Source organism: Poromitra crassiceps (assembly GCF_964638095.1).
Source record: "Poromitra crassiceps genome assembly, chromosome: 10".
Classification (NCBI taxonomy): Eukaryota; Metazoa; Chordata; class Actinopteri; order Beryciformes; family Melamphaidae; genus Poromitra; species Poromitra crassiceps.
In genome coordinates, this window is record NC_139631.1 from 35511031 (window position 1) to 35534817 (window position 23787).

The 23787-nt window shown below is 44.4% G+C and overlaps 1 protein-coding gene across 3 annotated transcripts; it reads left to right on the forward strand.

The window, feature by feature from the left end:
- Positions 1-575: 575 nt before the first annotated feature.
- On the forward strand, positions 576-22020 carry LOC310783955 (golgin subfamily A member 7-like). Of its 3 annotated transcripts, none has more exons than XM_083644892.1 (7): positions 576-624; positions 1929-2054; positions 6366-6518; positions 8647-8712; positions 11121-11222; positions 13259-13311; positions 20902-22020. In XM_083644892.1, the coding sequence occupies exons 1-6, from the start codon at positions 616-618 to the stop codon at positions 13298-13300; spliced, it is 498 nt and encodes a 165-aa protein (XP_083501018.1). In that variant the 5' UTR covers positions 576-615; the 3' UTR covers positions 13301-13311; positions 20902-22020. The 3 variants fall into 3 exon arrangements, with proteins under 3 accessions (XP_083501018.1, XP_083501019.1, XP_083501020.1); XM_083644893.1 differs by having other exon boundaries at positions 20905-22020; XM_083644894.1 differs by lacking the exon at positions 8647-8712.
- The last annotated feature ends 1767 nt before the right edge of the window (positions 22021-23787 follow it).

A 23787-nucleotide genomic window follows, 5' to 3' on the forward strand; every position in this document is an offset into this window, starting at 1 on the left:
CTGGATTCTCCAGTATAGGCTACCATCTGGATAGATTTGAAGTCAGATTTTGGGAGATTAACTGGTAAACCAATATGTAGGCTACATGAAACCATTTCTAAGCATAAAGCCAATGGCTTTATGCTTAGAAAGCCATCATACATAAAGTTTTAAATGTTGTCAAGTAACAGCGCAGCATTGAATGGCATAATTTGTAAGGACAAGACACTCAAACTAATCGATGCTCTCAAGCTTTTTTCATTGTACAGTATAAAATATAAATGCAACAAGGAATTTATTTATTTATTTATTTATTTATTTATTTATTTATTTATTTATTTATTTATTTATTTATCTATTTATTTATTTATTTATTTATGCTCTATGAGACTGGTGGGGGAAAGAAAGAAAGAAAGAAAGAAAGAAAGAAAGAAAGAAAGAAAGAAAGAAAGAAAGAAAGAAAGAAAGAAAGAAAGAAAGAAAGAAAGAAAGAAAGAAAGAAAGAAAGAAAGAAAGAAAGAAAGAAAAGTATCGTTCCTAACTCGGAACCTAAAACAAACTTTGTTCCCCTCCGGAAATATTACTTGGCAGTACATGCTAGAAGCTACTAGCGGAAGATAAACAGAAATCGTCAACATGGCAGAGGTATGCTACGATTAAGATCATTTAGACGTTTTCTATTCAAACGTGTGTATAGTCGGGGCAGTTAAAAATGTATTCACAATATTCTAGTTTGGAAGTATGTTTTCTCAGGGCGTGTGTCTGGGTGAAAATTGAACGACAGTTGGCCAGCATTAGCCTGCTAGCTAGCTCGGTATTTTAACTTGACAGGTAGCTAACGTTCACATAATGTTAACTAACACCTTTGCTAACGTTAGTATTTATTTCTATAAACAGACTGACGTTATTAAGACATGCAATAGTGGTAGCACACTGGTTATTATTTCAACGTGGAGCCAAACTGCACATAGTAACGTTAATAACTATGACGAGTAGCTAATTACTAGCCTGCTGTGCTAGGAGACCAACGTTATGTCAACACTCTTATGGAAATACAGAGTGGTCAAGAAGTTATAAACGTCGTGGATGATATAGATAATTATAAAACTGTTTACTCCGTAATAATACAATGATGCTGGTACTATGATGAGATAGGATACACACTAACGTTAGCTCAGAGCAAGACACAGAGGAAAACAAATCTTGTTTGTTGGCTTAGATATATGCAACTCCCAACGAGGAAAATAATTGGCCAGATGGTGATCCAACAATCTGTTACAGTTTTGTCCTAGACCTAGATGAACATGCTATTGAGGAGAGGTTTTCCATGAAGATAAATGAACTGTTTCTGATATGATATGCTTATATGACTTCCAGTAAATGTGTTTGAGACAGTAACATATTTGTTTGACCACTGAATCAAAAAGTGGGCTTGAACTGCTCTAATGTTGAGTTGCAGTGAGGCAAAACTATATCTGGAGCTCTTCCAGCTTCTCTTGGCTGGTAGATGTAGCTAGACTGCTGCAGAGAAGTGCTTATGTGTCCTTTTTTTGCTACATTAGCTTAGCCTGTTTACTTGTTTTCTTTTGCACCCAAACACTACCAGTGAATGATGGAAATCATGGCAAAAATGCTCTCAACAAAACTTGCATGGTGAAAGATCAAAATGCCACAGAATTCAAGCAATGAAACCATGCCAAAATAAAAGCTCCTAAACTAAAAGCCAGTTAATTTTTTATTAAGTTCATTATGCAGTTTTTGAATCACCCTCTGCCTAATTTCACTCCTCTCAGCTCTCACTACTACAACACTACAGGCAAACAAAAGTACCTTAACTTGCACTCAGATGTGATGTAGTCCTTAGCTTCTTGCACCTTGCTGTAGCTTATTTTTCATTAGGTTAAATTCCAGAGACCATTGAAACTCTTATTCCCTCCCTGTTTTCACAGACTCACAGCTTGCAGGACATGAGGCAGCAGGCAGCCATTGCTGCCAAAGTCTTCATTCAGAGGGATTACACAACCGGCACTGTCTGCCAGTTCCAAACCAAGTTCCCTTCGGAGCTAGAGACCAGGGTAAGATACATCCCATAATTTTGCTGTTCACAATGAAATGTATAGGTATATACTGTATCACTTCAGAGAGGTCGACCATCACTTTTACACATACAGTGTGCTGACGTTTCCTCTTTATCTTGTGGATGGTTTAATATTAGGGATTTGATACTGGGGTTCCCAGGACAACTCTTAATATAAGGAGTAGAGCAGCATAGCATGTTATTTATGTGGGTTGCTCGTATCATTGCTCATCGTTATTCTGTGCATCCAAAGTTTGAAAGCTTCTTCCAGCAAACTTTAATTTCCGTTTCTCAAATTCCTCCATATTTATGTAGCAGCCATGACTGCTAGACAAAAGGGGAAACATTTTTATATATATTTTTTTCCTCCCGTTTTCTCCCCAACTGTAACTGGCCAATTCCCCCTGCTGTCCAGGTGATTGCTCAACCCCCTCTGCCGATCTGGGGAGAGTTGTAGATGAGCACATGCTTCCTCCGATACATGTGCAGTCACCAGCTGCTTCTTTTCACCTGGCAGCAAGAAGTTTCACAGGCAGGACGTAGCATGTGGGAGGACCACACTATTCTCCCCAGTTCCCTTCCTCCGGAACAGGCGCTCTGACCGACCAGAATCTTGAATCTTGATATGATTTCCGAAAAAATGGACAGATTTGGTAATAAAAATGGAATCAACTGTAAAGCATGGAATATTGCAGAATTTTCTATAATTTGATTGAAATGGATAAAAGTAGGCCTAATTATTGTAGGAACCTGAATGATTTCATAATTGTAGAATAGGCCGAGTGAAATGATTCAGTTTTCGATCTTCATTTTTGAATCATTGACAGTGGTGGTGTAGTTAAGAATGTCATACCGAACCGACCTGGATAGCTAGGCTTAGATAGTGTGAGGTAATATGCAGTTTTGCGGTGGTAGCATGGAGGGGGGTGTTTCCAGGACGCTGGATTACACCGTTAAGCCTTCTTGAGGTGTCGTGGGCCTAACTTAACGAAACATCGGTGAAGGAAGGTGCCCACTTGAAACCCCCAATGACATGCTTCATACTGCTGTTGGCTAGGGTAGGTAACTGGTGATTTGTGTCTTGTTTATTAGTTTGTTAGCCTGTTAGCTTGTTTTATTCTGGATTGGGCTTCTAAATGTGTTTTTCCTTGGATTTTGGCACAAGGGATAGTAACATCTTGTCCTGTGTATTAATTAATTTTGGTCTTGCGTGGGACCCTTACATCACCTCACAACTTGGTTTTCACTTTGAAAAACATGTCGAGGAGGCTGTCTCAGAGATCAAAAAACAAAAAAATATCTATTATAACCCCTAAATTAAAATAATAATAATAATAATTTGGAAACAAATAAATCAGATTTCATATGGCCCTAGCACTAGTGCAGCACCCAGGGCACATAACCTTAATCCCCCCCCCCCCCCCCCCCCCCCCCCCACAGACACGGCCAGAATGATTCTGGTTCTAATGCTGATGAAACGATCCTTATCAGAATGGTTCTGGTTCTAGAACCAAAACGGGAACTGAAATGGCTGTGAATATGGAACCATAACCAAGCTACTGCAGCTCCAAAGCCGTTTCAGACGAGCCTTGCTGGACTCTGAACTTCCGTGGAAGTTGGTTTCAGAGCAGAACCTTGCTGGACTCTGTCCTCATCTGAACTTCCATGGAAGTTTGGTTTCAGAGCAGGCATCGGTAATGATGTGAAGAAGGAAGAGCAGGTCGCTGAGGCTGAACGGGCTCCAGGCCACATTAAAGACGGAGCCAGCTGAAGGGTTCAGAGTTGGGAGGAGTGGCAGGACAGTACGCAGCAGTTTGGCAGCACGCGCACCACATGAAAAGAGCAGCTTCACAGCACTTTACCACTTACTACTGCTGCTTTAATGGCACTTCCCTAATGATTGGGTGGTCTCTGTCTGACTTGCTTGTTTTCCTGTAGGATACACGCACACGCACACACACACACACGCACACACACACACACACACACACACACACACACACACACACACACACACACACACACACACACACACACACACACACACACACACATCCCAAATGGCTGGACAAATAAAAAAAAATACTTTTCCTGTGGGAGGTAGCAGCTATAATCCCCTATCATAAAAAAAAGCTTCCCACATATCCTTGTTAAATTCTTCTTCTTCTTCTTCTTCTTCTTCTTCTTCTTCATCTTCTTCTTCTTCTTCTTTGTCATTCGTGTCACTTTGTGAGGATGCTTGCAAAATGTAACATTTGTAATGCCTCATGTTCTCCACTCAACACGTGTCTGTTTGAACATCTGATGGAGCCATGTAGCTTATCTTCCTGTCTGCAGGGGTCTGCACGTTGAAGCAGCACGTTCTTTCTCGCAGATGATTATTATCTGAGGCGGTGTGGATTTATTGTTGTTGGTAGCTCTTTTCTGATTTAATGCTTTTGGAGGATCGGGCCAAAGAACTGGGAAAGTACTCAACGTTTTTAAATGTACTTGGCAGCTAGTTTTGCCAAGCCAGCCAAGACAGTTGAATGAATTGGTAACTGTCAAGTTTTCTTGACCTGTGTTCTGCTATTTTCCTTATTCAAATTCACAGGCATGTCTTGGGCCCCGCGGCTATATCCTAAGGTCAGACTATGTTCAGCGGCTGTTAGCGTCAAGAGAATATTCGTTCTGTAAGCCCAGTTTGGCCTTGGGAGTTTGCACTCTCATCAGGCTAGCAGCAACATTTGTGGAATGCTAAAACGGCTGTGTCAGACGTAATGGAAAGATGCTCAGGCAGAGAAATGTGGTTTGAATCGCTGCCTCTGAATTGGAAAATTAGACGGAGAACAAAGGCTCTTGACGGCGGGCACCAAACACGCCTAAGACCACTGATCTGTTGGAGCCTGTTGTTGCATTCCTCGGGCACATGGGAGCAGAACATTGGAAGGGTTTTCAGAGGCCCAGGAGGCCCCTGCCTGGCTCCTCGTCTGGTCTGGTCTGCAGGCTCCCTCTTTTCCCCCGGCCCCTCAGTGTTGCAGGGAGATCAGCAGGTTGGTTCTGGAGACTAGCGTGGAGATTCGCGCTGACATCCCAGTCAAAACAGCCACCGAGTCCAGCACTCTCCCACCCTCAGCCGACCTTCCATGGAGCTAGTCTGGATTTGAGGACATCTTGAAAGAGCCAGGTCTGATTATTATTAGCCCGCCTTGGTTATAATTGGTTATACCATGGTCTGGGTGAATACTCGTTTCTGATTGGCCGGCAGGTGTGCATTAAAATCGTATAATGCACACGTTATCCTGGCTCAAGTCTAATCACATGATGTAAATTCATCTGCTCCCCAACCTGCACAGCTGTTTAATCAAACAGCACAGTAAACGTTTATTCAACTCGGTTTGTATGAGCTGAGCGGACTAGCTTCCCTGGACTAGCTTCCCTGCACCATACCGGCTCGTATCCAAGGTTCGTCCTAATTACTGGAACAGCAAACAACGTTTCCATTGCATGACACTGGCACGTGTTCCAGGTATTAGTCTGTTTTCCAAGTGTTGCTAGGTAAACAGTTGTGAAAAACGTTAAGATTTTGATTCCTAAACTTGCACCAAAAATTCACAAATGCTTTTATTTTATATTGTTGGCAAATGACCATGGTATAAGCGGGATAATAAACTCCTAGGTGTGCGTTATACAATTTTAATGCACTTCACCTGTGGCGTCGGGTGGTTATTTGCATCCACGTGATGCATTACAATCGTATTATATAACGCACACCTACTCGTCGTCTTACTTATAATTGCAGATGGGGGCTGGGGCTGCATTGAAGGTTAGTGCCATGAAGGATTCAAATATTCCTCAAACTGTCTGCAGTATTGATGGCTACTGCTGAGATAGGGTTTGCTTTTATACAAGGTGAGCTATTAGACGAGGAGAAACTGTCAAGATCCCATGTTGGATGCTTGTTGTGCGCCTCTTGCTGGGCATGAAGTCAAACCACTCGCTGAACATATGGCCCAGGCATCCTCATCATTTCAGGAGGTGTTTTCCAATGCGGGAAACAAGCCCAGCATCCCCCTTGATGAATTACACGTCCAAGGAAATTCACCCGCTCGTTCCTCAGCAGATGGAGGGAATGGAGAAATGCGATCCAGCGCTAGGAAGAAACCGAGGCTTTAAATTTGAATTTCCCAATAGAGGAAGAAAGCGTGTACATACAACTTACTGTCCTCATTGCTCCAAAGCACAGACCTGGCTCTGTGCCTCCTTGGCCAATAGAGGGCGCTTTTCATCTTGACCTTTGTGACCTTCCTCTCTCTGCTCTGCCTTTCAGATTGACAAGCAGCAGTTCGAGGAGACGGTGCGCGCGCTGAACAACCTGTACGCCGAGGCCGAGAAGCTGGGCGGACAGTCCTACCTGGAGGGCTGTCTGGCCTGCCTCACCGCCTACACCATCTTCCTCTGTATGGAGACGCACTACGAGAAGGTGGGACACATTGCCTACACACGAGTAATGATGAGCACCCATTTCACATACACATTTGGATTTAGATCCAGGAAGTGGTAACCTTTTGCGAGGCAGCTGGATCCGCGCAAGATCATGATCACATGACAAATCCCATTTTGCCACGCTCCAATCTATTGGTTTGAATCTGAACCACCAGCGGTTGGCACCAATCAGCATCCAGAGGCAGCGTATACGGGCGGGCTTTAGGTGTGAAGACTTCCTCTTGCGATACATCATCGATACACTGGCACCCGTATCGTGATGCCATATCGTGACATTTTATGCTGAAATATGTATTTTCTTGCAATCTCTTTCTGCATTAATTTTTTCTGTAAACTTAATTTACACAGATTGAAAAGATTTTAGTGAGGCATTATTTTGTATCCTTGACATATCCTAACATGTTGACTTCACACGTGGAGTTGTGGACAAGTGTCAGTGTGTGTTAAAGACGCAATATGCAGTCTGCACAGTGTTGTACATTGTTTGTTGTCAATTCTATGAATAAATACATAATTCCTGCTTTTTGCCTTTTTAGGGGTATTTTTTCCCTCTTCAGTTACACAAATATCGTGATGTATCGCAGATGAAATTTCTTGCAATGTATCGATTATCGCAGAATCGCTGTACCGTGATACCATCATTATCGAAAGGCCAAGTATCGCGATAGTATTGTATCGTGATTTACTCTGCCATTCCCACCCCTCTAACGCACATAGGTCTATCAATGAAACATGATAAATGAAGTGGGACAGTCACTGTAAGGAGTTGCTGCTATGTGAATCTTGTAGCTTGGCTGTAAATCAGCAATTTTATGACCTCTGTGAAAGCCTGCAAAATGTGTGTGTGATTCATATGCATCTAAAACTGTTGGCCCAATCCATGCGGGGATGCAAATGAATCGGCATGTCAGCGAGTGACTTATTTCCTGTTCCTGTCCGACGGATTTGTCTTTCAGTGGACAGGAGATGAAAAACTCTCTGCTTGGTTTGGCTCTTATGAGCGCTCATAAAGTCGTGTGATTTGAATTGACTGGTCTGTACCAAAGTGAAAATGTACTCGGCTGTTCACTGATTCAGCTCAAGAATGTGGTGGGTTGGCCAGTTGTTTACAGTGGCTGCTTCGGGGCCAACCCAAGATTTGCTAGTCGGATCCCAGGTACCAACAGTGCCCACTGCTGCCGGGTCAGGGGTATCTAACCGGGTATGCAATGTTTTGTTCCAACTTCTCTCAAGTACCGACAATTAGCTGAAATTGGTTAAATATTGGAACAAAAGACAATTGTTTGCTGTGTGTTAGTGTGAGTTTTATTTGTCTATGTAAAATAACCCATACATATTGGGGGGGAAATCGATACAGCATAGTATCGTGATATTTTGTGGGCAATATATCATATCGTATCGAATGCCAAGTATCGTGATATTTTATTATACAAAATGTCAAGTGCATGCAAACATTTATGACAGGTTTTTATGACAGTGTTGGTCAGTCTGCCTGCTTGACAATCCCATTTTGCTGCAATAAAAATGATTGAAGTGAGATGAACAGACTGGAAACTTTATCTCAGATAAAACAAATATTGACAAAGTTTTTTCCTTTGGGGACATAATTTCCAGTTGAAAAAAGTCAATAAATCACAATATATCGCAATATCGCAATACTCAATATATCGCAATACTACCATATCGCAATACTATTGTTTCGTGACTTAAGTATCGTGATAATATCGTATCGTGGGGCATCTGGTGATTCACACCCCTAATACATATACACATGCTGCATAGACGCAGGCTTGGGTGAAATATCATTTGCAAATCATTTCTAACATATTATGTTTGAAGCTACCTGGATAGGGTTCTTCTCCCTCAACAGAACAGTCAGATTAGATAGTGGCAATCACAGAAAAGTAGACTAAATTGACTTTCCATCAGTGTAAACTTTCTGCCATTCATTTGAATTGTTCTGTGTTGAGGCGCACCGATCTTGTACCAGCAGGTTCAAGACGGGATTCTGCCAGATTCGTCTCCAATTATTCTCTGACTGTTCATCTTTGTTGCTTGCTAAGCATTGATTGCTGTGGATTTTCTGCACTGACTGCACTTCCCAGAAATCCGAGCTGTCAATCAAACCGTGTGCCCGGTACCGTGACGTCGTTCTCCTCGGATTTGACGAGGTGTTTTTCTTCTTCTTTTGTCTATTCTGTTTTTTAAGAAGAATGATGGATTTCTCATTAATTCCCTCATGACAGTCAAACTCAACACAGTGTGCAGCACACAAACAGGCAGTGAATGCTACAATGATTAAGACTTATTCAACGAAAACAATCACAATGTAGCCAGTCTTCTACGTCGGTTCCACGGTATGCGCTTCCCTGCGCACACTGCCGTCTCGTCTCATTCCTCCAACCGAAGCTTGACACCACTTCAGAGCAAGTCGTGTGCAAAATGTTTAATATCAAGAAGCTGTCCATCTATCCCTCTTCTTGACGATGCCTGACGTTTCCCCTCTGTTCTGCAGTGATGAGTCAACGTGCGTCGACATGTCCAAGTCACGTAGACGAGGCAAACTTGTCTAGCAGCGAGCACTCACTCCGGCTATTTTCGTCTGGCCTGCAGCCTTCACGAGAAGATTATGGGAACGCGGTCTTCTGGGTCGCACGTCATTGCCTATAAATTCAGTTCAACTCGGGGCTTTCCTGTGCTGTTTCCCATCTAACCGCCTTTGCCCCCCTTCCCTCATGCTTACATCTTCTCCTTCTGCGGCGTCATCGCTCTTATTGAGCTGCAGGCATGTGAGTAATCATATGTGTGAACTTAGTTTCCATAAGGTTTTTGACTCACTGTCTCCTCCTCGGATCAATGTAACGGCCGGCTAATAGCATGATGGAGGAGAGGCAGGGGAGAGTACATTTTAAATCTCCTTTGGCTTGAGAATATGTATTTGCATAATTATGCTGTTTGACCCAGATCTGCCCTAAAACATGAGATATGGTTTGTGTTAGGGAATGCACGATATTGGATTGTTGGCAGATATTTTCGAACTCTTTTGGCTGATTGCTGATATATGCGTGAATTTTCCCCCCACCTATTTCAGTGAATATCATGTCTCTCCTGTAGTGGAATTAACACATTATTATGGCTACTCTTATCGTCATGGCCCACTGGCAGATGCAGACATGAACACAATGCTTCCAAATGTACACATTCACTGGGAAAAAACTACTTCAACTTAGGATCATGTATGATCATCTATCATCATCTATGATGATAGATGGTACTTCATCATGTATGTAAAACATGATCTATTTTTTTATGTCACATTTTCTTTCAAACAGACCTGTAAGATTCCTCCTACTTAAACAGGCTCGAGTCAATCTCTCCATACATAATTGGCGAGGCGGGCGGCGCGCTGTTGTACACTTGCACAACAGTCGGGCAAGCGAGGCCGAGCTGCGTACGTGAGCCCGCGCGGCGGGCGAGGCCGAGCTGCGTACGTGAGCCCGCGCGGCGGGCGAGGCCGCGTCTGCGACCTCGCGGTGCAAACCCACGCGGGGACAATATTGTGACTCGAAAACTCGACAGCGTCGGACCGGAAGCGCCCCCGCAACTGTAATGGCGGCGCTACTTCAGCTCTGGCCCAGACGACTTTAACAAAGAGGGAACAGACACACAGAGAGCAGCGCTGCTGTCTCTGTGTGTCTGCTGTGCGTATGATGACGGACGACAGAAAGGAGCCAGGGGAAGGAGGAAGACGACTGCGCAGAATGGAGTGTGCACACCGCGTTCAATTTCTAGTCCTGATAATAGGCCAAATTGACCTATTTCGAAAACAAGTTGCAAAACAAATGAATAAAATGTACCGTAAATTCCGGACTATAAGCCGCACCGGTGTATAAGCCGCACCTGCAAAGTTGACTATTTTTTTCTTATATAAGCCGCACCGGACTATAAGCCGCGGGTGTTTTAATGTTTTTTTTTTGTTTTTTTTTTGTTTTAATGTTTAATTACCATATGTAAGGGTTCATGCACAGAGGGGATTGTCGGGAAAGAGATGGCTGTTTGAGGAAGCTCCCATTTATTAACATTTCAACAAAACAACATAACACAACACCACCTGTGTTGTTTTTTACAGTGCACACAGTGTCATACAGTGTCATACAGTGTGGTGAAAAGAGGGCAAGAGAGGAAATTAAAACTTATTATAGTTATATAGGATTTATAGTTAGAAAGAGTGCTAAAAAAGAGAGATTTTTTTTTTTTTTTTTTAATCCATAGATAAGCCGCAGGGGCCAAAAAAGGCCAAAAAACGGGGAAAAAGGTGCGGCTTATAGTCCAGAATTTACGGTAATCTGAGATGTAATTATGCCCAAATGCCCAGGACATTTGGGCATAATTCATATCAGAAATGGTCATTTTGCACTGATGCCAATATCATTTGAAAGCCTTTATCGGCCGATATCGATGACATGCCATGATGTCATGGTGCATCCTTAGTAATCGTGCTTACACAAAGAGTCCAACCATTGGCACCCATTGGAGATGTGATATTTATTTTGAAAATGGTTGTTGTGTGTCCCTTCAGGTCTTGAAGAAGATTGCAAAGTACATCCAGGAGCAGAACGACAAGATCTACGCCCCGCGAGGCCTCCTGATCACCGACCCCATCGAGAGAGGCCTGCGAGTCGTATCCTTTGTTGTCGCCAGCAAAACCTGTATTGTTGTTGTTTGTCTATCAAAGTTGATGTTGATCTCATCACTGCCAATGGTGAAATCCTAAATCGATTTAGCATTTCACTCACCATTTTGAGGCATTTATATGACTCTTATCCGGAGGGTTAGCTGAATAAGCTGGGATTACAAGGAGCCACTTGTAAAGAGGTCAAGGTTCAAACAAACTGTGTTTTTAGAATGAACGTGTGTGGAGAAGCGTGAGGTTCAGATGTAAGAGCGGAGGAGACACATTGGGAAGTCTTTGTTTTCTTTTTCAAGGCGAGAGCAAAGTAGAGGGACGACATGGGAGGTGGGGTTGTGATCCAAGGGGGGTCTTGGAACTGTTTCAACAGGAGATGAGTTGCTACAGCACAACACATGTTTGCATGACTGATGATGTCGTCCAGATTCCTGGTCGAATTAAAATTCAACCAGGAAATGCTTGCTGTTGATTTGTGACGTGTGGAGTATAATTTTCCCCCTGGTTCATCTCATTTGTGATTGCTTTGCGCTCTACGCCCGGCCAGATGCAGCCCTATCGACGTGCTTAGCACCTAATTAGTTCAGTATCACTTCATCTGCGTTTGTGACATCCTGGGGTCCATAAAAATCTTTGGTACCACTCGTCTCGTCAACATAATTAACTAGTAAATCCAAGTGTGTTTTTGATGTCAGTTGGAGCCAAAGCTTATAAACACACTGAGCCTAATTATTCCTGCTAAATATGCCTCCATTGCGTACCAGTATTTTTATATATCGGAGAACAAATGTGAGCATTTGGCACAGTGAATACGGCTAGTTCGGTAGGCAGCCAGATGGCTAACGAGGCGCCTCATTACTGTCAACCAATCAGAGTGTTAATCAGTCTCTCTGGGTTATAAGTGATGTCATTTACACTGGAAAAGTGATCATATCTTTTAACATGGTTTGATTGCGTGCTGACAAGCAGGGCTACAGTGTCTCATTAGGCCGACACCTGAATTATAATATGATTTATTAGCACCGTGAGATTGGCAGGTGTGTGAGTCTCATTGCACGGGACCCTTTTTTTGAATAGAACATTGAGCTTTTCACAGTGAGCTAATGTGAAACTCCAATGGAGGCAGTGATTTACAGGACCTGCTGTGCCCGCCCTGCAAATGGAAAGCAGCTTACAGGAAAGCCAGCGCTGTGTAGGGATACCCTGTAATAACAGCAGATACAAGTTTGTATGTAATCCATAGCATCTGCATCAAATCAGCGGGTGCAGAAACATCTTGGCTTTTCCAAGTGTGCGTGTACGTGTGTGTGTGCGTGCGTGTGCGTGCGTGTGTCTGTGTGTGTCTGTGGGTGTGTGCATGTGTGTCTGTGTGCGTGTGTGTGTGTGTGTGTGCTTGTGCCTGTGTGTGCGGGGTGACTCAACAGCCCAATTAATTGGAGCTGGGCAGCGATGGGGGATTAGGGATAACAAAATATGACTGAAATTGTTCACAGCTGAGTTTGGTTCTCTCTCTCTCTCCACCATAGTTTTATAGGGTTGGGTGATCTGGATTATTTCCCTGGCACCGCTGCGCCGCTGTGCTGACTTTGGGGAGGGGAGGGGAGGGGAGGGTTGGGGGGGTCGAAGCGCGGAGATTGACAGGAATGTCTCACCTGCGCTGTTGTTTTACCTTCCGAACCGGAGAAACCCGACGAGACGAGCGTATTCGCAAACGTCTCGGCGATGTGACGTCTTAACCGTTACCACCTGAATTTCGGAGTATTTACTTTTTCCACTGCCGTCGAGCAGGTCCGAGAGACCGGAATTGTCTTCGAATCGCTTTGTTTTCACTCCTTTCAAAATATAAACTGAAACTGCTGTTTTCCTAATGACCTTGGAGCATGCATTCTCACCATTTTTTAAATAGGAAAGCTTAAGCAATATCTTTTGGATTTCTTTTTAAATGCACCTTTTGAAAATGACTGAACTGATAGTGAAATGACACCACCACCTTGCTTTCAAATGCCACTCCTTAACTAGATCCTGTCAAGATCGAGGTCACCATCTTTGAAGATAGGAGCCTGGGAAGATGAAAGCCGCCATGGTGAGTCTCCTCATATCATACAAGGACTTTTTGCAGAGTCAGCCACTATTCCAGCTTTGACGCTGGCACCACCATTCATCATAATGTACTCAAGTATGAAAGCAACCTCAGGATTCATTTTCAGGAATTGAAAACATAAAAAAAATCAGCGTTCAGAATCGCAGTCATAACGACAGGAGTTTGCCAGAGGGAATCTCACATCAAAGTGTAAAATCTCTTCATCTGTGAGGAATACAAGCTCACGTTAACATGCCATTGGGTGTGTGCCACAGTGCGAGCGCGTACAGCTTTTAACACGGGTGGCCCTCGTGGGAATGATCTAACCCCCGACAGCGAAGGTCATTCGGTTGCTTCAGGACCATCTGCAGTCACCTCGATGTACGATGAATCAACCGCCGGTGTAAACTCCTAACATTAACTCCTGCATCAGGCGCTCCCTCTCCTTCTGTGAATTTATGACATTGGAAGGCGCCGCGGGCGGGCGCACTGCTGCGTGTAGTGTAAAAAATATCATGATCGAAATCTGCGGGCGGACGCCAGCAAAAGACAACGTTTTCCCGGGAAAGGTTGTCCGACCGGGGGAAAATATATCCTTCCTCGTTTGTTAAACGGTTCCCTCGCTGTCATTAGCAGGATGCCTCGTCGGCAGTTGACTCTTGTGCAGCACACTTTTTATTCGATTAGTGAAACCGTACGAGACCGCACAGTGCGCGACCGGCAACTGCACATGGCTTTGATACATCTACAGATCATTCCACCCTGGCTGGCCTAGGTCTTTTCCCCCGCTCTTCCACTGGAGCGCCACATATCGTCCTATAAACCCTTTCAACCCCGGCTCAACTCCCGTGACTTATTGCATGTTACAAAGAACATCGTTTCCTTATTGGGGATCCCGGGAGGTGCACATCGCACACCTCGTACAGCCCAACCTGCGTTGTAGCAGACAGCGCGCTCGGCGGCCCAAGTAAGACATGCTCCATAAATATTGGACCTATGGGGGAATGCTGTGTTTGGCAAACAGTTTGGAGGCCGCAGACCCCCGCGGACGCGCCGCTCGCTTACCGAACAGGCGCACACACACACACACACACGCACGCACGCACGCACGCACGCACGCACGCACGCACGCACACACACACACACACACACACTCACGCACACACACACACACACACACACACACACACACACACACACACACACACACACACACACACACACACACACACACACACACACACAGGGATTAATCTTCTTATTTGAAAGGCCTGCCGAGCAGCGCTATACATATACATGTCCCGCGGAGGAATGTAAACCCCCAGTCTTTTATAAGGAGCTGTTGAGAGAGGAGTGTGCGTTGGAGCTGTTGAGAGAGGAGTGTGCGTTGGAGCGTTGCCATGGTGGAAGGAAGGGTAAACCACAGACGGCAAGCAGAGCGTGAACACTCGTACAGCCCATCCATCCTTCCCACTGTTGAAGCCACATTGTCCCGCAAGATCTTCTTCTCCTCTCTCTCTCCTCTGGGCTTAGACTGATAGATCAAGATCTTCTCCTCTCTCTCTCCTCTGGGCTTAGACTGATAGATCAAGATCTTCTTCTCCTCTCTCTCTCCTCTGGGCTTAGACTGATAGATCAAGATCTTCTTCTCCTCTCTCTCTCCTCTGGGCTTAGACTGATAGATCAAGATCTTCTCCTCTCTCTCTCCTCTGGGCTTAGACTGATAGATCAAGATCTTCTCCTCTCTCTCTCCTCTGGGCTTAGACTGATAGATCAAGATCTTCTCCTCTCTCTCTCCTCTGGGCTTAGACTGATAGATCAAGATCTTCTCCTCTCTCTCCTCTGGGCTTAGACTGATAGATCAAGATCTTCTTCTCTCTCTCCTCTGGGCTAAGACTGATAGATCAAGATCTTCTCCTCTCTCTCTCTCCTCTGGGCTTAGACTGATAGATCAAGATCTTCTTCTCCTCTCTCTCTCCTCTGGGCTTAGACTGATAGATCAAGATCTTCTCCTCTCTCTCTCCTCTGGGCTTAGACTGATAGATCAAGATCTTCTCCTCTCTCTCCTCTGGGCTTAGACTGATAGATCAAGATCTTGTCCTCTCTTTCTCCTCTGGGCTTAGACTGATAGATCAAGATCTTCTCCTCTCTCTCCTCTGGGCTTAGACTGATAGATCAAGATCTTCTCCTCTCTCTCTCCTCTGGGCTTAGACTGATAGACCAAGATCTTCTCCTCTCTCTCTCCTCTGGGCTTAGACTGATAGATCAAGATCTTCTCCTCTCTCTCTCCTCTGGGCTTAGACTGATAGATCAAGATCTTCTCCTCTCTTTCTCCTCTGGGCTTAAACTGATAGATCAAGATCTTCTCCTCTCTCTCCTCTGGGCTTAGACTGATAGATCAAGATCTTCTCCTCTCTCTCCTCTGGGCTTAGACTGATAGATCAAGATCTTCTCCTCTCTCTCTCCTCTGGGCTTAGAGCAGGGCTGTCAAACTCATTTTAGTCCACGGGCCACATGCGACCCAATTTGGTGTCAAGTGGGCCAGACAAAGAAAATCAATAATCAATAATAACTTATAAATGACAAAACCCTCCACATTTTCCCGTTTCTTTTAGTGTAAAGAATTACAGGTGCAACCCTACAACACACGTAGGGTTATCTCCACTACCATCAAGCACATGATTTACTGTCTGTCTGTACGGTGCATTACAATCAGGGTGTAGTCGAGGGTAAACACAATTTACCCACCCCTTTGAAATGAGGCAGATAGTTTACTCACCTATTCAGATCAACTGTATCAATCAATGAGGGCAAACAAGGTGGGTAAACTACTCACCTTGGATAGTTTACCCACCTCTGTATTTATCACTACACCCCTGATTACAATTGGGGGCAACTGTGCAATTCTCTATAGTCAATCAAAGGTAATGAAAATAGCGGACTATTTAGTGATTAATACAGATATATAATATATATACAGAATATTGAACTTGCTCCTGAAACCTGGTGCCTCTTAGCCTTCAACAAGTGCATCACATTGGATTGAAGGACTTCTTAGTGCAATTTTCACACTTTGCAAAGTCATCCTTTGGGCCGGATTGGACCCTTTGTGGGGCCGAATCTGGCCCCCGGGCCGCATGTTTGACACCCCTGGCTTAGACTGATAGATCAGTTTGCCCGTGCATCGGCCCGAGACGACTCTTTTCCTAAAGATTGGTTATTGGTGAAGAGTTCTAGTGTCCCATGAAGACCTAAATCAGTGACACTCAACTTGCGGGCCGCGGGCCAGGTGTGACCTGCGATAGGGTGCGGGGTGGCCCCTTTTTGATTTGAAGAATGTTTCCTCAGAACAGATTCAGGAACTGAACTGAAGTGAACAAACTGAATTTCTAGCTTTTGTTGTGTATTGTTGAATCCCTGAATAGAGGCGTTTTTTTGTTGAACACTGAACTCTATTTTGGGGGAATAAATAACATCTGGTTTGATTGATTCTTTGGACTTGCCTGGAAAGGGCGTTTTTTCTTTTGTGAGTGGTTCTACATTGTACCTCCAAAGCTGATTTATATTGAGCTTCCCTGTGTTTCCATTGTCGCACTGATTATTGCTTAGATTATTCTGCTTGGTGGTTCAGATTGCTAGGTGGGTTCATGCATGGTAGAGTGTCACAATCGTAAACGTTAAAATTGTCAGACTAAACTCCCCCAAAACCTATCGGCAATCCGCTGCAGAAAAATAAGTATTATTCATTTGTTTGTTTATTAACGGGCCCCTGGCCTCCTGTCATTTAGCAAAAGTGGCCCCCGGGCAAAGCAAGGTTGAGTATATTTGGTTTAAATGCTGTGTTAGAGGCAGAACATTCTGGAGGGAAAAACACTGAATGCTTGTTATTTTCTTATCCGGCTTGATAGAGAATAAAATCTATTCTTTCCGCTATATGTATATGTAAATGTATATCACAGCTTATCTAATACCAAATGAATTGAAACCAATGAGTCCAGGAAGATTTACCATAAAAGTATATTTAATAGCTTACATTCTCTGCAATACATGTATATTGACAGAGGGCTGAACCTCAATGTACACAATTCTGATATGTCATACAGAGTCAAATATTCAGCCGCGATGTCACAATTTGACATACGCTTTATACTGTAAGAGGAGGAAAAGACAGAAAGGAGGGGGTGATGACTTGACTTGGAAATGTGTGTGCGTCCACTTGAGTCTGACAGGGAAACTGTTATCAGTTGTTATTGGACACGATGCACTGCCCAAGGTCTCAGCAAAGAGGAGAAGTCCTCTCCATGGGGCTATGGGTGAGATGAGATGTCAGTGTGCTATGGGTCTATGGGTCAAATGGCATGGAACTTATAGCATAATTAGGCCTATAGCTTATTGATTAATGTGTCAGATGTAATTAGGCCTATAGCTTATTTATTAGGAAATATTGATTAGGAAATGGCATGGAACTTATATTTTTCTCCAACACGGCTATTAAATATCAAATAAATATTAAAACCCCCATATCTGTCGAAGACCCTCCTCCCACCCTCCTCCCCCCCTCCACCCCCATCATGGCTGGAGGACCGGGCGTTTTCAGAGTGTTTGTCGGACCCGTCCAGCAGTCTCCCAGGTGAGGGGGGCGTGCGGCGCGATGGATCAGCCTCTGGTGGGATGACTCCAGACAGCGCCGCCGCGCGAGGGGAAAAAACAACACTTGGCGCAGCACCGCAGCCGCTGAGAGCTCATTTTCGAGGCAGATGGCGGCCAAGTCAGCGTCCTGGCGTCTCCTCCTTAAAGACGCTCTCTGCCCCCCCTATAAGGCGCCGCTTTGCTCGGCGCAGCGTCGCCTCTGCTCGGCCACAGCGGCCCGACAAAACCCGTGAATTAGACCAGACGTGCGAGAATACGGCCGGGTCAGCGCCGGCGGGGGGGATGGGTGTACACAGAAGGCGGGGGGAGGGTGCACACAGAAATGCATTCAGTTGTTCTGTTGGTTTCTTTTCTCTGTCTGAAATGTTTCAGCTAAAGTGCCAACAATAAATTTACCGTCCAAAAGAATGCACATTCTTCATCAAGCACTTGGCGAAGCGTTCAAACGGCCAAAGACACATTTCCCCAGCGCTGCGAGCTTGGCTGCTGTTTTTAACATGATTGATCCTGGATCAATATGCTTTGATTTCCTCCCGCCTCCACTATTGTAATTCCCTGTGTACCTGCCTTAGCCAGAAATCAGTCCACCGTTTACGGTTAGTCCAGAGTGCAGCAGCTCGGCTTTTAACTCAAACCAGGAAATGTGCCTACATCGCTGCGGGTTTAGCATCCCTGCACACGGCCGCCTGTTCAGTTTAGGATTGATTTTTAAATTCTTCTAATCACTTTTAAGGCTAGGCATGAGTTGCCCCCCCCCCTAACATCTCGACCCTCTTAGCCCACTATGAGCCAGGGCGCAGCCTGAGATCCTCTGGTAAGAGAGCGAACAAACAAGCAATCAATTAAAAATGATAGAACAAAGTCAAATAAAATATCACACATTAAAAGCTGCTCAATAAAAATGTGTCTTGAGAAGTGAAGTGAAAATAAAGTTATTATTATTATTATTATTATTATTATTATTAACACGTTCACTGCCAATGACGAGTTGACTCGTCAAACACAATCCAACCGTTCACTGCCAATGACGAGTTGACTCGTCAAAAAAAAAAAAAAAAAATTTTTTGACGGTGCTACGTGGATCAATGCCCCCCACGTCTCCTATAAAAATATTGGAAGTATTGAATGTGTATAATCTATTTTACCGACCAACTAAGTGGCGACAGTGCTCTCCCGACAGAGAGAAAGCCAACCAAATACAGCCGCGGGAGGAAGCCATTCTCAAGGAAATGGCTTGCCGATTTTACAGTCATCAGTCACCAGACTCGCCCGAGAGCGGCCGCGCCAGCAGCAGCACACCGAGAGCGGAGAGCGGTGCTGGCGTGGGGGATTGCAAATTTGCATAATAGATTATGGGTGAAACACACTTTGAAACACCCGCAGAAAGGCCAGAATCGCACGCATTCCGAAAACCCAGAAACGAACGAGCCTCATTCTCATACTGTAGGCGAAAACGCTTTCACGCTGCTGCACACGGGCGCACAACGGTGGGGGGTTCCAAAAATAGACTGGGTGGGCAGCATAAAGCCTAGAATCGCACAAAGCTTCATCAAAGCTCTCAACCGAAAATCCAAGAAACGATTGAGTCCCATCCACAGTCCACACTCGCCACACTCGCCGACGAGGGGCCGCCAGAAAGGGAGGCTGCTCACTGCTCAGACAGGCAGGAGAAACTGGCTTGTGACAAACGCCACCAGACACGCCCACGGAGGGAGGAGTTTGTAAGAGAGGGTGTTCAGAACTATATTGTTCAGCTGTCTTGCTCCGCCAACATAGCTGCTACAGCGCGCTCCTGTAGGTTCTCTCTCTACAACATCCGCAAAATCCGTCCCTTTCTCACAAGAGAAGCGACTCAACTCCTGGTCCAGTCTCTTGTCTCCTCCCGCCTGGACTACTGCAACGTGCTTCTGGCCGGCCTACCTGCCACCGACATCCGACCGCTTCAGCTCATTCAGAACGCTGCAGCCCGTCTGATATTCAACCAACCCAAATTCTCTCACGTCACTCCCCTCTTCCAGGAGCTCCACTGGCTTCCCATCTTGGCCCGCATCAAATTCAAGACACTGGTACTGGCCTACAGGGCAGTACACCAGTCAGCTCCCCGGTACCTGCAATCCATGGTCAGGTTCCAAACCTCTCACCGCTCCCTTCGCTCCTCCACCAGTGCAGGTCGCCTCGCCCCTCCTTCGCTACGGGGGCTCAAAAGTCGCTCATCCCGATCTCGACTCTTCTCGTCCCTGGCACCTCAATGGTGGAACGAGCTTCCACCTTCGGTCAGGACTGCTGAATCACTGCCGATCTTTCGGAAAAGACTAAAGACACACCTTTTCAGGCTCCATCTGGGCCCTTCTTGATCTAACTTCGTCTCTTTCCTTATAAAAAAAAAAAAAAAAACTAACCAACCTTGTACCACTAACCTAAACTTGTACCACTGTTCCTTCAGAAGTTGTAGTTGTCATAGACTGTGCTCCATAGTTGATTGTTCTATTGCTGACAAAAAATGTGTTATTGTAAGTCGCTTTGGATAAAAGCGTCTGCCAAATGACGTAATGTAATGTATGTAATGTAATGTTCAGATGTCTGATCTCTCACTGATGCCAAAAATAAATGGTTAAAGTGACTGTTCTGCCTGTTTGATTGAATTTCACAAAACTGCGATTATCTCAGCTTCCTGTCTCAGACGCTGAAACCATGCTGTACTCAACGGCTAATATCTACATAACTACTAACTCTACAAACTAACTCTTTTAGACAGAGAAAGCACACATTCTATTAGTACTTTTGTGAACTTCGTGTTCACAAAGTCCAAGCAGAAAATTATCCTCGGCTCTTGTAAAATGAGCCAGAATCCTCAAAAAACGGCTTGGCAGAAGCTACCTACAGTAAAAAAAAAAATGGCTGGCAGTGAATGTGTTAATAATAATAATATTGCCGTTTCTTTAGCAGATGCTGAGCGGAGCTACAGGGTCGGCTGCAGAGGACCGCCAAGATCTGCACCCTTTATACTGCGTGTGTACAATCCTCCCTATGAGTTGACCCCTCAAACTCATGTATGTACAGTATACTGTATTGTCTGTGCCTGCCAGGTGTTACACACACACACACACACACACACACACACACACACACACACACACACGCACAGTCATGTATTCCTGCCCTTCTATAACCCCAGTTTTCTATTTTGTGCCCGCCTTCACTCACAGCCCACCCTGTCACACCCCACCCACCCTGTCACACCCCACCCACCCTGTCACACCCACCCACCCTGTCACACCCCACCCACCCTGTCACACCCACCCACCCTGTCACACCCCACCCACCCTGTCACACCCACCCACCCTGTCACACCCCACCCACCCTGTCACACCCACCCACCCTGTCACACCCCACCCACCCTGTCACACCCACCCACCCTGTCACACCCACCCACCCTGTCACACCCCACCCACCCTGTCAGCCAGCTTCATTTCATTTGAGTCCCGCCCGTTGTAATCCTTTACATTAATCAATGGCAGTAGCATGCCTGCCTCCATTAAGCGGTCGAGAGTTAAGTCCATTATAGTTGTGTTGGAGTGGATACAAATGACTTGACGTATGCAGTGATTGACGAACCGATTTGACAATATGTTGACATTCACTAATCTCTGCTAAAAGGAAAACTGGGAGTCATTTTCATTTGTTCTGGGATTAAAAAAACAAACAGTCTTGTGGAATCAACTATTGAACTTCTAGATTTGTTCTCCTTCTTTTTTACAACACACAGGGTCATTTATGATCATGTTTTTGGATCTCAAAGAGGACAATGGGACTAACCCACACCCATGCGTTAATTAACTTTTGGACGAACTCACAATATAATTGAATTTGAGCCGCAAAACGGAAAGTGCTTGTTGATTTGTGGGATTTGTTGCATGCGCTGTGGCTTGAATTACTTTATTAGTTTCCACGCATTCTCACAAGACATGCTTTTAAAGGAGCAGTTCGCCCCCAAAATGAAAATGGTGTCATTTCCCCGCCCTCATGCTGTATATCCAGTTGATATAACACACAGGGAGCTAGGTTGCCAGAGAGAAAACCAGTCACCATGTGCCTTCACTTTTGCTGTACTGAAGTCAATGGTGACTGGTTTTCTCTCCAGTTTCAACTGGCATGAGGGGGGATGACAGAATTCTCATTTTTGGGTGAACTGTTCCTTTAATGCATGTGCCCTTTGTAGGGTTTGACTTTGTAATTAACTGACTAAACCTATCCCAGGCATTCCAGTCAAACCGTATCTTTATGTATGTATGTATGTATGTATGTTTCTCGATGTATATTAACTTAAATCTATTACTTTAGCCTGTACAGAGATTGTTCTTTTGCATTTTTCAAAACCAAAATAGCCCAACTTGTGCTTGCCCTGTATTTTGCATGTTATGTTAATAATGGTCTCAAATCACGTTTTTTATTATTATTATTATTATTACGGTAATTACTGTGTTATGCATACTCTGTGGTCCTGACTACTGTTGATTTTTGCCATACATCGACTCGTGTCTGTTAACCATTCTATTAAATGTGTGATGTTGCCTTTTGACTGAAGTATAAGAAGTGCTCTTGTTAGTTGACAGTGCCTCCAGCAGCTTTGATTGTTGCCTTTGTTAAGTCTGAGAGTGGCTCTCGGCTTTGTGTCATTACGGTTAGCAAACAACACAAACAAACCCAACGTGACCACTCTCCACTGACTGTGTCATTAAGCAGCTGACTGAGACAACTGCAGCGTAGCTTATTATCGCAGCTTCAGAGGGTTCAGTATAGTATTAAGTATGGCTGATCATAATTAGCTTGAACCATCTCAGACATCTTGTGAATGTGGTCTGTGGAAAAACTGAAATAACACTACAAATATGTATTTGATTGCCATAAAACATTAACATTAACTATCCTGATTTTCAATGATGTAAATATGAGTTTGCCATTGTTTTTTTTACAGTACTTTTTTTTTTTTTTGCTGGAATTATTTCTGTTGGGATAAATTGTTGGAACCTTTCTACGTTCTTTTTTATTTTAAGTTCAGATGATTTTCTTAATCTCAAAACTGTACGGTAATAAACAGAATGTACATCTTTTACATGAAGGTGGCCTCTGCTTTTCATTGCATGTCAGAGTTCATGTCAATTTCAGATTTTACACAGACAACTGCACCGAGAGCAGACTGGCAAACACGGCGCATCCTCAGTACTTATTATTCACTATGATTTAGAGATGAGAAGTTTGAACCGAGCGCTGGACCGACTCCAGGACTTCCCTTCAAGTTGGTCGGCTTTCAAGGGAGGTATTTTCTCTTGTCCGCAAGAGTTATAGAGGCCAGGCCTTCCTGAATCCACCAAGATAGCAGCATTTCTCACAGCTGAGGGGAGACGGGGAGCCTGGAAAAGTCTTAAAAATGAATTTGATCATTTCCAGGTCTTGAATACTTTGGGAATTTGAAAAATGTGTGGAAAAGTATGGAAAATGTGGTTCCCATCATAATTCTAGATTGTATGTTGTTGTTGTGTATGATGCTCTTATGACCCAGCTGCTGTCAGCATGCATCATATCAAATACCGACCAAAATCACATCCAGTCAAGAACATTGTGTCTGGGGAAAATACTGAATTTTAAAATGGAAAGCGTGTAGGAACCCTGCTAATCATCTCACATATTCTGATATTTGTGGCTGTGAAGAACAATCTTCATCTAGTGATATGACCTAGTTAGCAACATGTCTATCTGTGCAGAGTTGGGAAGTAACTAAGTACAAATACTTTGTTACTGTACTTTAGTAGGATTTTCAGGTATCTCTAC

Coding starts and splice junctions, on each gene's coding strand:
- LOC310783955 (XM_083644892.1), top strand. Junction 6,519..8,646: donor TGGAGACGCACTACGAGAAG/GTGGGACACATT, acceptor TGCACTTCCCAG/AAATCCGAGCTGTCAATCAA. Junction 11,223..13,258: donor TCGAGAGAGGCCTGCGAGTC/GTATCCTTTGTT, acceptor GATCCTGTCAAG/ATCGAGGTCACCATCTTTGA.